General features: G+C 44.5%; 1 protein-coding gene and 1 long non-coding RNA gene across 4 annotated transcripts in view; one reads left to right on the plus strand and one right to left on the minus strand.

Annotated features, from left to right (window-relative positions):
• The window catches only part of LOC137301530 (uncharacterized), a 63,949-nt gene extending 54,820 nt beyond the window's left edge, over window positions 1-9,129 (minus strand). Inside the window, exon 1 of the long non-coding RNA XR_010958305.1 lies at window positions 8,528-9,129. This is a non-coding gene — a long non-coding RNA (uncharacterized lncRNA). The remainder of the gene's footprint in view (window positions 1-8,527) is intronic.
• A 1,200-nt stretch (window positions 9,130-10,329) lies between these two features.
• The window catches only part of ei24 (EI24 autophagy associated transmembrane protein), a 30,899-nt gene continuing 24,504 nt past the window's right edge, over window positions 10,330-16,724 (plus strand). For all 3 annotated transcript variants that reach the window (XM_067970778.1, XM_067970779.1, XM_067970780.1), the window contains exons 1-2: window positions 10,330-10,415; window positions 16,421-16,548. In XM_067970778.1, coding sequence (XP_067826879.1) covers window positions 16,507-16,548 — 42 coding nt within the window. In that variant the 5' untranslated portion in view covers window positions 10,330-10,415; window positions 16,421-16,506. The remainder of the gene's footprint in view (window positions 10,416-16,420; window positions 16,549-16,724) is intronic.

Consider the following 16,724-nt stretch of genomic DNA (forward strand, 5'->3'; position numbering starts at 1 on the left):
GTTCAGGTACATAGATCATTGAAGTGTCATGAACAGGTGCAGAAAATAATCAATGAGGCTAATGGAATGCTGGCCTTTATATCTAGAGGACTGGAGTACAAGGGGGCAGAAGTTATGCTGCAGCTGTACAAAACCCTGGTTAGACCGCACCTGGAGTTCTGGGCACTGCACCTTCGGAAGGACATATTGGCCTTGGAGGGAGTGCAGCGTAGGTTTACTAGAATGATACCCGGACTTCAAGGGTTAAGTTACGAGGCGAGATTACACAAATTGGGGTTGTATTCCCTAGAGTTTAGAAGATTAAGGGGTGATCGGATCAAAGTTTATAAGATAGGAACAGTTAGGGTGGATAGAGAGAAACTATTTCCGCTCATTGGGGATTCTAGGAGTAGGGGGCACAGTCTAAAAATTAGAGCCAGACCTTTCAGGAGTGAGATTAGAAAACATTTCTACACACAAAGGGTGGTAGAAGTTTGGAACTCTCTTCAGCAAACGGCAATTGATACTAGCTCAATTGCTAAATTTAAATCTAAGATGATATCTTTTTGGCAACCAAAGGTATTGAGGGATATGGGCCAAAGGCAGGTATATGGAGCTAGATCACAGATCAGCCATGATGTTATCAAATGGCGGAGCAGGCATGAGTGGCTGAATGGCCTACTCCTGTTCCTATGTTCCATACGAATGACAGACAGAAAAAGACTCTGGTCCATCCAGTCTGCCCCACACAACTACGATGCCTTCTGCATTACAATATAGACACTCCCCACCCCACCCAAAATCCATGTAATCTACTGGGAGAGGCGAAAACCAAGGACAGTTGGGGGGGGGGGGTGCAAATATTCTTGTATCATACATTCTTGTTTGGCTCTGCTGTCACATCAGCAAAATGTCAAGAAGGTTAATGGTTTAGTGAGCCCAACCTCGTATGGAATATCCACCTGCTATGAGATGGTCCATTGAGGTGGAATGTGGCTGCATGGTAGTGGTCTACACGTTCAATCCCTGGCAGTCTGAGAGTGAAACACCCTCTTGGAGCCGGACAACAATCTGATCCGAAGCACGAAACTCAAAATGGCTACTTAATGTCAGTTAAAACCATAAAAAAGCATAAGCGTAAATTAGGCTCAGGCACCGTTTGAGTTACATTTGCAGCTTCAGTTATAAAATACCCAATGTAATCCCAAGTTCCAGCTTTAATTCCTCTTTTGCAAATGGAAACCCTCACCTAATTTTGAGCCTTTGGGAAGGATTTGTAGGAAATTTTGGGTCATTCCCAGAGATTCGTGGACCTGGAAAATAGTTCAGACAAAGAAAGGCACCCTGACACGGTGGTTTCGTTAATGATTATTTAATAAGTCAAAAGAGCACAAAGCAAGCATGAAGCAACTCAATCAATACATGGGTTACTCTACCCGATAATACAAGTGGTGGTTCGCAACATACTTAATGATTTAAAAAGGAGTGTATAAGCAAGCATGAAGCAAAGTGAGCAAGTAGCACATACAACCTTTATGAAGCATCAAAGCAGCGGTCTAGGTCCAGAAGTAGGGTGTCAATTGCTGCGGCAACTGGTGCGTCGTGGAGGGATAATGTGTCTGGATTCTTTGTCTCATCAAAGTTTGCTCTTCGTTCCAGTTCAGTAGTAAAGTAGTAAACCAACATCGCTAAAACAGATTATCTGGTCATTACCTCCATTGTGCTTTGTGGGACTTTGCTGCATGTAATATATCTGCTGTGTTTCTCTACAATAACACGTGGCTACACTTCAAGATAATTATTCATTGGCTGTGAAGTGTTTTGGGCCGTCCTGAGGACATGAAAGGCATAATATAAACGTAAGTTCATTCTTTCAAATCGACTTCAGTTACTTGGAGAGACTGAAGAAGCTGGGGTTGTTCTCCTTAGAGCAGAGAAAGTTAAGAGGAGATTTGGTAAAGTATTCAAAATTATGAAGGGTTTAAATAAAGAGAAACTGTTCCCATTGGCGGAAGGGTCAAAAACCAGAGGACACAGATTTAAGGTGATTGGCAAAAGAACCAAAGGCGACATGAGGAAAAACATTTTATGCAGCAAGTAGTTATGATCTGGAATGTGCTGCCTGAAAGGGTAATGGAAGCAGATTCAATCGTGGATTTGAAAGGAAAAAATTTGCAGGGCTACGGGGGAAGAGCAGGGGAATGGCACTAACTGGATTGCTCTTACAAAGAGCCAGCATGGGCCGAATGGCCACCTTCTATGCTGTAACCATTCTATGATTCTATGACTTGGCATATGGCAAGGATTCAGAGAAGCACAACAGGAGATGATTCCTGGTATCAGATCATTGAGCTATGAATATAGGTTGAGGAAGCAAAACCAATTCTCTTTGGGGAAAATTGATCTAAGGGAAAACATGAGTGAAGTAAGCGACTGGACATGGCTCAACATGTCACAGTAAATTAGATGATTTCTACACATGGTGTGAGCTGGTGCCTGAGGTAATTGCATTGAACAATCTTCATGAATAAGCAGGCTATATAATGGAGTTAATGGAGTTAGATAGTTGGAACGTGCTGCTGAATAGGAAGGAATAAAGGCTGAGGGCGATCTTGTAGTTTGTAGCTAACTAAAAAAACTAGCTCCATACATAAAGTAATCACAATGAACTGCTCACGGGAGACAGGAGAAGGATAAATAGGTTTTGTGTAATAATTTTAAATGTAAATGGCAAATATTGTTTATTTAAAAATAAAATATTGTCTTATATGCTAAGACTATGTAATGTGTATAATCAATGGGGCGAATGATTTACCAAGGCGCAACATTTTGTGACGGCACGGCGTGCAGCGTAATCTGTCTCAATATTGCCCTTGAGTACAAGTGAAAATACTAGTCTTTGAGCAATATCGAATTATTATAAAGTAATAGATACAGAGAATCTCTCTTTTTATGAGGGAGTATATGGGGGTCTATTTTGACATTTGGGCAACTGCTGGTCGGCCGTCCGTTCTGCCAGTGAAGAGGTCCCCCAGGACTTTGAGGCCCCGGCCTCATTTAAATCTGGCAGGCGAGCTGCGGGGCTTGAAACCCTGCTCCTTTGGGGCCCACAAAATCAATTCAACACGTGCCTTTGGCGGGGCCTCTTCGGTTCCATCAGCCATGGAACTAGTCGGATTGTGCACTGCGCAGGCTCCGACCACTTCTGACCTAAAATGGCAATCGGGGTCCCGTTTATGTTGTGGGACCCAATACCCTCATTAAAAGGGGCCTATTGCTTGAAACAGTTAGGCACTTTGGATACCCAGCAGTAGGTCCCTTTCAAAATGGACCGAGCCTCATAGCCGGTGTTAAGGGGGCAGGAAGGCTGCCGATTTTGAGGCAGTTAGTTCCAGACAAAGTCAGTAAAAATCGATCCCCATATGTCTCTCTATAAGGCAGAGGAGCTAAGCTCCTTTGTGTTTTATTTTGTTGAGGAACATGTATCATTATTTTTAAATCTCTAAGTACAGGTAGAAAAATCCTAAAGTTATAAAACGCTGGGCAGAGTAAAGTAACATGTTTAACTTTTCCTCCTTTATGAGAGGATTATTTTTGGCTCCTTCTCCCTTTACAATTTTCTCTAGTTGAAGAGATTATTTTTGATGCAGTAACAAGTTCTCACCAACAGAAGGGGGATTCTGCAATTGTTTTACACAGAGCAAATGCACAGTTCAGTCCTGGGGGAGCCAGCGAAATTCTGTCCTGTTCCTCGCCGCAACTAGATCAGCCTTACGTTCACTTATCGTTGGTCCATTACAGCCTGTGGGATGGGGGGACTTTAATTCCATCAGTTGGGACTATATTCCCCAGATTCCAAACTGTGCTGACACACTAACACCGAGTCGCTGTGGTTCTGTTGCAAATGTACCTTTTTGTCGTGAAAGGGTGAAATTGCTTGCAAAACTCATAAAATGGAATTGGCGTATGCAGAATAAAAGCACAAGCTGGAGGATAGGAACAAAACAGCACTGAGGGGAGATTTAGTGAGAAATAAACCTGTGCGTTACACCTTCTTATCCCCCAAAATCGGTTAAGCAATCCTGACGCCGGCCGCGAGGTTTATTTGCTTCCCTCCCCCCATTAAATATCCAGCTCACATCAGGATATTGATGAAAATAGCATCGGGATTTTAAAAATGTATTTGTGAGGTGATATTAAATAAATGACCTGCGTGAAAAGAAATCGATGGTAAATAATCAGCTAGAGGTGTATAAAGAAATATATTTAAGATTTATATAATGTATTATTATTGTGGATGTGAATAATAGTGAAGGAGAGGCATGTGAGTATTAAACAGGCCAAAAAACAAGAGCCTTCACACATCCGGGCCAGAGCAATGATCCATTCTCTGTGTTATTACATCTCTCGGTGCTCGTGCAATGTAAGCCCCTTCCCTCCCCTAGTCGGAGACAGCAGTATGAAAATACAGAAAGAATCATCTTTACTCATGACCTGACTGTTTATACATGGCAATAATAACTAGCTTCAGAATAAGTAACCAGCTTCAAAATAGTAACAGGTGTTTTTCCCAGTAGTACTTTGATCGTCATCCACACTGTTTAAAAAGTACAAAACCAATTGCATTTCTGAAAAGATCACAGACTTGCAATATGTTGCCATTTGGCAGCCAAAAATTTCAGATGTTTTTAACCTGATTGTTAATAGCTCGGCGCCTTTTGACATGCCTCAACCTGTTGGCTTTACTGGAGACTCTTGTGTAAACTGTTGGGCCTGTGGATTGTTTCTGTTTAGCCTGAAGATGTTGGCTTGAATAAATCTGTACCTGTTGATCTCCCCATTCATGTTTCTGTTTGCATAGAATTTACAGCACAGAAACGGGCCATTCGGCCCAACTGGTCTATGCCAGTGTATATGCACCACACAAGTTTGGCCTGTAATTATTCAATCTGTGTCTGGTGATAGGATAATACTGTTTCTTGTTATATAGAAATATTAAATTTCTTTGAATGTAAAAGCAGATGTGTCCTGTTTGTGTTTTTTTCCTACTGAGAGCACAATTTTCTTCACAAGTCTTCCACTCAGACCTGTATCCCAGCTGAATTTACACCCTACCCTTCAAATAGTGCCATGGGATTTTGTTACGCCCACCAGAAAGGGCAGATGGGGCTCGGTTCAACATCACTTCTGTGATCTCTGGGATTTCCTCGTGGACCCCCCCGAATTTAAGGACCCCAGTCAGAGAAGAGGGATAAACTTAACTAACGCTTGATTCTGATTTTGTACAGTGCAGATCATATAATGTGTAAGAGAAACCTCTTTTCCCCTGGAGCAGTAGAATTGCAGCTCCATCCCTATTTCGACCGGTCAGTGTCCAACGCTCTGGTCAGTGTCCAACACCCCTCCTGCACCCCGGTCAGTGTCCAACGCTCTGGTCAGTGTCCAACACCCCTCCTGCACCCCGGTCAGTGTCCAACATGGCTTTGAAAAACTGCTTGGTTCGACATCAGCAGCTGAATCACCCTAACTTTAATGTTAGACCTATTTTTTTCAGGGAGTGCCAACTATTGCTCAAAGCAGTAAGATGTTTCTGTACTTTGATGGGAACCTCAGACCGAAGTGGAATAAGAAGAGATTTAAATTTCAGCTCATTTCTTTTTAAATTCATTCTCGGGATGTGGATGTCACTGGTACGGCTGCCATTTATTACCCATCCCTAGTTGTCCTGAGAGGGTGATGATGGGCCGCCTTCTTGAACCGCTGATAATGGTTTGATACAACTGAGGAGCTTGCTAGGCCACTTCAGAGGGCAATTAGGAGTCAACTATACTGGTGTGGGACTGGAGACACATAAAGGCCAGACCGGGTAAGGGCAGCAGGTTTTCTTCCCTAAAGGCGATTAGTTGGGTTTTTACACCAAATTATTTTTTAAACACCATTCAAATTCTCAAAATGCCATGGTGTGATTTGAACTTGCAGTGTCTGGATTATCAGTCCAGTAAATATAACCACTACACTATTGTGCCTCATTGACTTCAATATGCAATACAGCAGAAGAGCATTCAGTATGCTGAGAAATCAACACCTGAGATATGGGCTAAACTACCTATTTGCTCCAGGATGAGGAGGAGTAGCTGTCCACCTGCACATTTCTGAATGTGACCAATCTGGAGGATAGTTGGTCTTCTATCACTGGGACATGAATCCTCCACTTTTTGGAGCAATGACACAAACAGACTGTTAGGTACAGCATGCAACTACCTCTCCCTGAGCTGGCTGGACCCAGACCTTCCGACCTTTAGTACTGATCTGAGACCCTTCATCTTTGGAAGGAGATTGAGGCATTCAAAACACTAGGCTGGAAGATAATGGGGGTCATTTTAACCTACAGAAAATGCTGGAAAAACTCAGCAAGTCAGGCAGAGTCTGTTGATTCCACAGACGCTGCCTGACTTGCCGAGTTTTTTCCAGCATTTATTCTGTTTTTATTTCAGATTTCCAGCATCCGCAGTATTTTGCTTTTGTCATTTTAACCTAACCCGCCTGACCAGAAACTGACAATCAGATTGGCCGCCTGTTTTACATTCCGCCCGTTGACTTCAATGGAAAGTAAAATCAGGTGGGTGTAAACTTTGTTGCTTTCTTGTTCTTCATTTATTGTCCCACTGATAATACAATGAATTGGACCTTGGGCTTGAGCCTTGCATTGTCTGTTTAATTAGTAATCGGGCGGGAAAGTGGAGTTGAGGTCGAAGATTAGCCACACTCTCATTGAATGGCGGAGCAGGCTCTAGGGGCCATATGGTCTACTCCTGCTCCTCTTATGTTAAAGGGACACATCCAAAACAATAACTCCGTGCTTTCTCTTAACAGATTCTGAATGACTAGTTGAATATTTCCAGCATTTTTTGTTTTTATTCCAGATTTCCAGCATTTGCTGTTTTATTCCCATTACTGTTTATGCTGTTCAATTTACTGTTACTTCTCTTACAGCGATGCATTGTGTGAAGTTTTGTTCCTCTCTGTGCCACAACTTTCACTGGTGTTTCATCCTATTTGTTACGATCCATTTCCCATTTTATCATTGAAGTTCTGCTGAAGGGTGTACGTCCAAAATGTTAATTTGTCTTTTTGCTTCACAGATGCTGTCTAGCCTGCTGTGTATTTCCAGCGTTTTATTTATTTTGTCCCAGGCTCAATCCCTGATCTGTGATGGAGGTACCAGCGCTACAGCAGCTGGGACCCCAACAACTGGCCTCACTGCCCCTGGGGGGGGGGTCAGGTAGCCGCTCCTGGCTGTTATCTCCTGATCCCTGCTGGAAATGTACACATGTGGACACTGAGTGATAATAGGATCATCCTCAGCCCCGATGCCCACCACAGTTAAATAATCTGCTGAAACCCACTGTCAACAAAACTCCACATCTTTGGGAGAGATGGGGGAGGGGAGGGGGGGTTAGAAGGAAAAATAAACATATATATTTTGAAAATACAATTTTGAATAAGGGGGTGCTGCATTAGAATTTCACTCAGTACTTCTTAATCTACCTCTGCTTTTCACAGACCTCATAAATGACATCTACTACAGGAAAAGAGAATCTAATTGTAATCCATATTTACTGCATAGCTATAGTTTACGTGAGCAAAGTAAAAATGCTAAGGATATGAGACAGGGTCTAATAAATATTGAATACCAAGCGTGTTGGGCAGCATTCTTAGCATGATGACTGGTCTATTTATGTTCTGAGAGGTATTAAACAAATAGCATGCCAACAACTTCATGGAAGAAATTGCCAAATAGCCTGACCCTGCAGACACTGAGAATAAATAGAGATCAGGTAGACTAGTTTGGGTGCTTCTCATTTCACCCAGAAAAGTGGAAAGGTCAATTGTTCTGCTCGGTAATCGATTAAAACCTCACATCCATTGTCCCAGCGCTGGGTAACAGCCCTCTCCTCTGGTCACAAAGACAGGGACATACACTAGGGTCACAAATACACACATTGGCCCTGATTTTATCATGGGACGGGAGGAATCTGGGTGAGGAACAAGCTCGCATGTCAAGGCCTAAAGAGATTGTCTGGCCGGCGGGCAGCAGGAGACCACTGCCGGGGAATCAATTTGCTCTGAATATTTTGCTCAGATGATTGTCAGCAATCCCCTTCCTCTCGATGTGGCTAAGATGCTCACTCATTTTTGGATCGAACTTCGCCAGCAGTTCAATCTGGCCAAGAAAGTTTCTGCTGTGAGGATCTATTTTCCCACGAAAAGCTAGCTTTCATTCAGCAATGTAACAAACAATAGTGATACACCTCATCAAAACACACTTCCAGGGCTGCTGTTCCAGCAAAGTCAGTTCCACATTGGCCTGGTCAATAGTGGTTTTGCTGCTTATTCCCAAGCTCAGGTGCCACCATTTCTCCATTTACACACGTGGTACTGAACTCGCCTGTTTCTTTTAGTGTTTGCGAAATTTGGTACCAGGCATTGAGATCATGTTTTGAAATTGCACTATCACATTCACCAGAGTGCAGCAAAAGCAGAATACCTGGTCAGAAGTAAACGAGCCATGTTCAAAGGATTCTTTCGCCTTTCTTCATACGGATGCAGTAATTTTGCTTCGTGAAGCAGCATAGAGGTTTCGTCATTGTTCTGAGAAAAGACTATACCCATAATCTGTTTCAGACCTTGCAGCGCTGAGCGTCGGTTATCTTGTCCGGCCACAGCGCTGGGTCATCAAATAGTATGTTAATATCTGTGATTATTGCTAAAAGCGTCTTCAGACAGTGCAGGGCTGCGATTCCACACTGCTGTTTGCATCAGATGCAGTTTCCGTATCTGCAGGCTCAGATTGCAAGCAGACTGTAGTACGGAAAACAATGAGAGCTCGGGTAATGATGCCAAGCGCTGTTAGGGTAGGTGACGGCCTTGGCTCAGTGGGTAGCAGTCTTGCCTCTGTTAGAAGGTCATGGACTCAAGTCCCACCCCAGAGACTTGAGCACGTAATCTAGTCTGGCGCTCCAGTGCAGTACTGAGGGAATGCTGCACTGATCATATGTCTTCCTTTTTCCTCAACTGAGGATTCCCCTCCACTGTGGTTGGCAGGGCCCTCGACCATGTCTGTCCCATTTCCTGCACTTCTACCCTCACCTCTTCCCCTCCCTCCCAGAACCACGATAGGGACCCCTTTGTCCTCACCTTCCACCCCACCAGCCTCCTCATTCAACGGATCACCCTCCACCATTTCCGCCACCTCCAGCACGATGCCAGCACCAAACACATCTTCCCCTCCCCTCACTTTTCAGCATTCTGAAGGGACCTTTCCCTCCGCAACACCCTGGTCTACTCTTCCATCACCCCCAACACCCGCTCCCATTCCCACAGCACCTTCACGTGCGAGCACAGGAGATGCAACACCTGGCCTTTCACCTCCTCCCTTCCCACCGTCCAAGATCCCAAACACTCCTTCCAGATGAACCAGCGATTTACTTGTATTTCTTTCAATTTAGCCTACTGTATTCGCTGTTCACGGTGGGGTCTCCTCCACAATGGGGAGACCAAACGCAGACTGGGTGATCGTTTTGCTTGAACGCCTCCGTAAGCGTGACCCTGACCTGCTGGTCACTTGCCATTTTAATTCTCCGTCCCACCCCCACTCTGACCTTGGTCTCCTACACTGTTCCAATGAAGCTCGAGGAAGAGCACCTCATCTTTCGATTAGGCATTTTACAACCTTCCAGACTCAATACCTTCAGATCATAACCACTGCTCCCGTTTTCTCAAACAGCAGATGCTGGTAATGGTTCTGCTGACACCACTTAGAGCGTCTCTGAACCCATCTTTCGTCTCTTTACTTGTCCCATTACCACCCTCCTTGCCTTGCACCATCATCACTCCTGCCCGCCACCCCATCACAGACCTTCCACTTTGTTCTTTCCTCACCCCTCCCCCCACCCCGCTTAAACTCTGTTAATTCTCTAATTTCTTCAGCGACCTGAAACGTTGACTCTCTTTCTCTCTCTCTCTCCACAGATGCTGCCCGGCCTGCTGAGTGTTCCCAGCAATTTCTGTTTCTACTTCAGTATTTTACTTTCGTTTTAGGGCCCGAGCCTCAGTCGTTCGCCCGTTGCCCGCGCGGTGGATGCCGGGAGTTGTAGTTCCCGCCGGGGGTCTCTGCGCGCTGCATGCAGGGAGTTGTAGTTCCCGCCGGGGGTCTCTGCGCGCTGCATGCCGGGAGTTGTAGTTCCCGCCGGGGGGGGGGGGGGGGGGTCTCTGCGCGCTGCATGCCGGGAGTTGTAGTCCGCGTCGAGCCGGCCGGCAGAACTGCACTTCCCATCATCCCCCGCGCGACGATCGGCGGCGCATGCGCATGCGCGACGATCGGCGGCAACCACAGGCCTTGGGTGGTGAGCGTCCGTCCTGAGGCGGGGGAGCGAGTGAGTATTAATCGGTGTACCGGGGAGCGGATAACCGTGTGACGGCGAGGGGGGGGGTGGGGGAGATGGCACTGAGAGGCCGGGAGAGTTCTGTCTGTGTGTGAGTGGTGAGGGCTGCCTGGGTGGGTCCCAGACACAGCCAGCACCTGGGTCATTGTCCTCATCATCTGAGGGATTCCCAGGGCTGCCAGTGGGAGTCAGGAGCCTGGCTGCATCTTATCCCCGATCCCCGGAGCCAAATCCCCTTCAAATTTTATATCTTTTATTTGCATTTTGAACCACAGGCGGTTGTGGTTAATAAGAGGAGGGGGCACTGCCTAGTCTGTATTGGGGAGGGGGGAATTAAAAACAATATTTGGGCAAACCCTTGCTTTTGTTTGGGTGAGAGGAAGAGTTGTGCGTCGTTTACATCACATGCAAGAAGCATAATATGTTTCAACAAGAAGTGTGGAAGTAAACAAAAAAAAGGTTTCCAAAACATGAAGGCGGTGCCCCTTTAAGGTGGCTTGTTGACACCAGTGTTTGGGATCGGTATTCGGTGCTGTTATTGAGGGTGTGGTGACGTGTCACCCTTCGTAAAAAATCACATCAGAGAGCTAACAGATATTTTTACAAAGCAGAAATGCATATACCATCATGGGTCAGTGTACCAGGGCAGCCCTACTAATCTACTCAAGTGGGTTTGAGTGCTGAATCTGGATTCTGGTAGCAGGGCTTAAAAATAAGAAAGGCTCATGTCCATGAACCCCTTTTTATTGGGAACAGTCATCCCTGTTTTGGGGATGAGAGGAAAGATCAAAGGTACTTCATGTCTTGATGCCATTTATATCATAGAATTATAGAATGATACAGTATAGAAGGAGGCCATTCAGCCTATCATACCTGTGCCGACTCTTTGAAAGAGCTGTGCAATTAGTCCCATTTCCCTGCTCTTTCTCCATAGCCCTGCAAATGTTTCCACTTCAAGTATTTATCCAATTCCTTTTTGAAGGTTACTATTGAATCAGCTGCCACCACCCTTTCAGGCAGTACTTTCCAGGTCATCATAACTCGCTGTGTAAAAAAAAATGTTTTCCTCATGTCGCCTCAATTCTTTTGCCAATTACCTTAAATCTGTGTCCTCTGGATACTGACCCTTCTGCCACAGGAAACGATTTCTCCTTATTTACTCTATGAATCCCTTCATGATTTTGAACACCTCTATCAAATCTCCCCTTAACCTTCTCTGCTCTAAGGAGAACAACCCCAAATTCTCTGGTCTCCATATAACTGAAGTCTTTCATCCCAGGTACCATTCCAATAAATCTTCTCTGCACCATTTCTAAGGCCTTGACATCCTTCCTAAAGTGTGGTGCCTAGAACTGGACACAATACTCCAGCTGGGGCCTAACCAGTGTTTTATAAAGGTTCAGCATAACTTCCATGCTTTTGTACTCTATGCCTCTATTTATAAAGCCATGGATCCTGTCTGCTTTTTCACCAGCCTTTTCAACTTCAAAGACTTGTGTACGTACACCCCCAGGTCTCTGTTCCTGCATCCCCTTTAAAATTTAGTTTATATTGCCTCTCCTCATTCTTCCTACCAAAATGAAACACTACTCTGTGTTAAATTTAATTGTCTATGTCCTCCTGATGTCTGTTGTTAACCACCTCACCGTTTACTACATTTCTGAGTTTTGTGTCATCTGCAAACTTTGAAATTATTGTACCCAAGTCCAGGTCATTAATATATATCAAAAAGAGCAGTGGTCCCAAAACCGACTTCTGGGGAACACCACTGCACCCTTCCCTCCAGTCTGAAAAACAACCATTCACCACTATTCTCTGCTTTCTGTCCCTTAGCCAATTTTGTATCCATGTGGCAACTACCCCTTTAATCCCATGGGCTTCAATTTTGCTAACAAGTCTATTAAGTGGTACTTTCTCAAACTTCTTTTGAAAGTCCATATACACAACATCAACCACACTATCCTCATCAGTCCTCTCCATTACTTCATCAAAGAATCAATCAAGTTAGTCAAACACGATTTGCCTTTAACAAATTCGTGCTGGCTTTCATTTATTAACCCATATTTTTCCAAGTGCCAATTAATTTTGTCCCGGATTAATGTTGCCGGGTTTATCCCTCTCCCCCTTTTTTGAACAGGGGTACAACATTTCCAATCCTCCAGTCCTCTGGCACCACTCCCATATCTAAGGAGGATTGGAAGATCGTGGCCAGAGCCTCTGCAATTTCCACCCATACTTCCCTCAGTAACCTAGGATGCATCCCATCTGGACCGGGTGACTTTTCTACTTTGAGTGCTGCCAACCTTTTAAGTGCCTCCTCTTTATTTTTATCCTATCCAATTTCTCTATACCTCTTCCTTTCCCGGGACATTGACAGCATTTTTTTCTTTAGTGAAGACAGATGCAAAGTACTCATTTAGTACTTCAGCTATGCCCTCTGCCTCTATAAGATCATCTCCTTTTTAGTCCCTAATCAGCCCACCCTTCCTTTAGCTACCTTTTTACTACTTATATGTTTATAAAAGATTTTTGGGTTCCCTTTTATGTTACCCACTAATCTATTCTCATACACTCTCTTTGCCCCTCTTATTTCCTTTTTCAGTTCTGCCCTGTACTTTTTGTATTCAGCTTCGTTCTCCACTGTATTATGAACCTGACATTTATCATAAGCCTCCTTTTTCTATATCTTTAGTCATCCAGGGAGCTCCAACTTTGGATGCCCTTCCTTTCCCCATCATGGAAATATGTCTAGTCTGCACCCGAACTATTTCCCCTTTGAAGGCCTCCCATTGCTCATTTACTGTTTTACCTGCCAATCTTTGATTCCAATCCACCTGGGCCAGATCCCTTTTTAGCTCACTGAAATTAGCCCTCCTCCAGTTGAGTATTTTCATGTTTGATTTTTCCTTGTCCTTTTCCATAACTATAAACCTAATGATATTGTGATCACTGTTTCCCAATTGCTCCCCCACTGAAACATGCTCCTCTTGCCCCACTTCATTCCCTTGAACTAGATCCAACACTGCCTCCTTCCTCGTTGGGCTGGAAACACACTGATCAAGAAAGTTCTCTTGTACTTATTTCAGGAATTCTTCCCCCTCTTTACCCTTTAGACTGTTAATTTTCCATTCTATATCAGGATAATTGAAGTCCCCATTATCACTACTCTAAAGTTCTTCCATCTTTCTGCATTTTTCCTGCAAATTTACTCCTCTATATCTTTCCCACTATTTGGTGGCCAATAGATACACCCAGTAGCATAATAGCTCCTCAATTGTTCCTTAATTCTAACCAAATAGATTGTGTCTTTGAACCTTCAAGTACATCATCCCTTTCTAGTGCTGTAATAGTATCTTTGATCAGTACTGCCACCCCTCCTTTTTTCCTTCCCTATCTTTCCTGCATACATTGTATCCAGGAATATTAAGTGCCCATTCCTCCCCTTGTTTGAGCCAGGTCTCCACTATTGCCACTATATCATAATCCCATGTGGCTATTTGTGCCTGCAGCTCATTAACCTTATTTACCACGCTCCATGCATTTACGCACATGCACTCTAAACCCATCTTAGTCTGCCTCACATTTTCTCCCTGTCTGATCCCTCCTATTTCGGATCTACTCTTTATTCTAATTGCTGTTTGTCTCTCCTAGTCGTCTGTGCACCTTGCATCTCCTCTCTAACGCTTCATCCTGGTGCCCCTCCTCCACAGCATTAATAAATGGAAGTTGTTGTATATGGTTCTACCATGCAAATATTGCCATTGCGTAATGCGTTTATTAACGCAAGTCCAAAGTTTTACATAGCCGATGGTGTTTCTTTATAAGGAGTTGCATTTGACATGGGTCTTTATTTTTGGATGGAGCTGTTTTGAAAACACTTTTCTGATGAGTCACTTTGACCTGCAAACTTACACACAGCAACAGAACTCTGACTAATTGCAGGCCTAACTCATGAGTATTTACCACTCACTTAAATCTGCTATTAAATATTCCAGGCTCCTCAGCAACCTGAAAGAGAGAGGTGCTTCAGCAATGCTATTTAAGTTCCTCCTAATTTTCTCCTTCAGTTTCTGAAAGCATTCACTCACTTGCATTAGGAGTAAGGTTCTTTCGGGGCCGGAAAGTCACTAGTACCTCGCTAAAGTGACTATTCTTCATGTGAGTCCAGACAGCGATTGCTATTTGACAGAGTATTTGACTATGTTGGGGGGGTTTGTTTGCAGACAGGCCAGAACTCCTCCTGCTGCCCAAAATCCACACTTACAGCAGAAGTCGCTGCCTAGTAATCAGCTGACTCAGTACAGAGCAGGGATGGAACCTTCAACCTTTCTGGTAAATATGGCTCAGTACTGGCAAGTGCATTTAGCCACTGAGCAATCTGGGGACCCTAGCATTTCAAAAACTAAACAGTTATCAATAATTTTTAATTTTAGATTTTTTTTTAAGAGGTAGAACTATGTTGTCCTTGCAGGGGTTGGCTACCTTGGAAGTGTTAATGAGGCTGACAGTCTGAGGAAGCCGAGGTAGTTTAATGATTCTGTTTGTATTATTTCAACTGTGTGAAGCTGTTGAACTCAGTAACTTATCCTCATTAGGATACATCTTCTAAAAAAGTTAAGAGAAATACGGAAAAAAGTTGGCCCCATGGCCCTGTTGGTAAAACCACTGTCCAGTATGGTACAATGCGATACAGACCCCCTCAGTGTCTGCCAAGTTGGCTGATCTCACCTAGGTGGCAGAGGAGGTGCTACAGTTTGACTGATGATTATTCGATAACCCCTGCTGGAAAGTGCACGTGTGACCCCTCCAACACACTCTCTTCAGGTTAAAAAAAAAGACCCCCCCCCCCCCCCCCCCAGTTCCCTCACCAGTGTCCTCTCCAAATGGCAACTCCCTCTCTAGCCCACCTCCTGCACTGCTGTTGGCATCTCCATTATTCTGCTCAACCACAGCCCTGGTTCTGTCTGTGGAGCTCTTGTCCCTCCCGTATCCCACCCTCACCATTCTTCCGCTACAACAGCCACCGACAAAGGCTGGAGATTAGCGCACATATGGTACACAACCAGTCTGGCTGTCCACTGCCAGGTCTATCTAGATCATGTCAGGCAGCATCACCTCTCCCTCTCCATTCTCATCTCTTGTTTGAGATGTGAGGAGCTCATGGTCTTTGTTTCCAAAATCTAGGCCACCTGCTCAGCTGCCTCTGCCTCCTCCTCATAAACCCATTCTTAACCCACCCCCACCTCCCTGCACTCTTAAGTTTCTCCCCTTGCCCTCATCAGACATTTCCTCCGTGAAGTCCACAGTCTGCCTCCCTCCATGGCCCCCTCCCAACCCAGCTCCTGACCATCTGCCTTTCCCTTCTCATCCCATGCTTGAGAACATTGTCAACCTCTCCTTCAAGAGTTACTCCCACCTCTGTCAAAAGTGCCATCATTATCCCTTCTTTTAAAAAGCTCATCCTGTGTCCTGTCCTTGCAAATTACCACCCTACTTCTTCTCACTGAGAAATGAATGTAACCCGCTGAGAGGGAAGTGAATGAATTGCCATTTGAGCGGGATGGTACTGGCTTGGTGTGTAGTTGTGCTTTAATATGTTTGATGTGTAGTTCAGACTTTGTATTGTACAAAAATGGTGATGTTACCACAATAATGGAACGATAACATAATACATATGAGCTTTGGAGACTTGAGAAGTGAAATCTGAGTGAGCTGAGGCTGATCAACAAGGGGTTACTAAGCTAAGTACAGGACACATGTTATATAGAAAGCCACTTTGTTGTTTTGATGGCTTGAAAGGAAGCTATTCATCTGAATTATTACACCCGTCCCTAGTTCCTGTACTGTATGCTTTAAAAATGCTTGCCTGGGGCAAGAGGTCAGTTGAGTAATTTGCTTAGTTTTGTCTGCCTGTCTCTCTCGCCCTTCTTCCCTCCACCCGACCCCTCCAGTGCAGATGGTTTATGTGACTGATCTGACGCTCTTGTTCCTCTCAGGTGTCTGAGCTGGCTGCTAGCTCCCACAATGAGATGCTGCTGTGAGGGTGCTGTTACTATGATGTACAGTTGATGCTGCTCTGGCCATGGCTGATAGTGTTAGGACGTTCCTTCTCGATGTAGTTAAGGTGAGTGTGCTTCATTTAGTTAGAACCGTTCTGAGACACCAGGTCCAGAGGAAAACTCCATACAGCGAAACCTGGTTGTGCTGTGGAAGATTGCAGATTAAATCTGACCTTAAGAGATCCAACAAGGTGAAATTCCAATTCCCAGTTTTAGTTATTTTTTATTCATTCTCAGGATG

This window comes from Heptranchias perlo, chromosome 33, assembly GCF_035084215.1.
Source record: "Heptranchias perlo isolate sHepPer1 chromosome 33, sHepPer1.hap1, whole genome shotgun sequence".
In the NCBI taxonomy this organism is placed as follows: Eukaryota; Metazoa; Chordata; class Chondrichthyes; order Hexanchiformes; family Hexanchidae; genus Heptranchias; species Heptranchias perlo.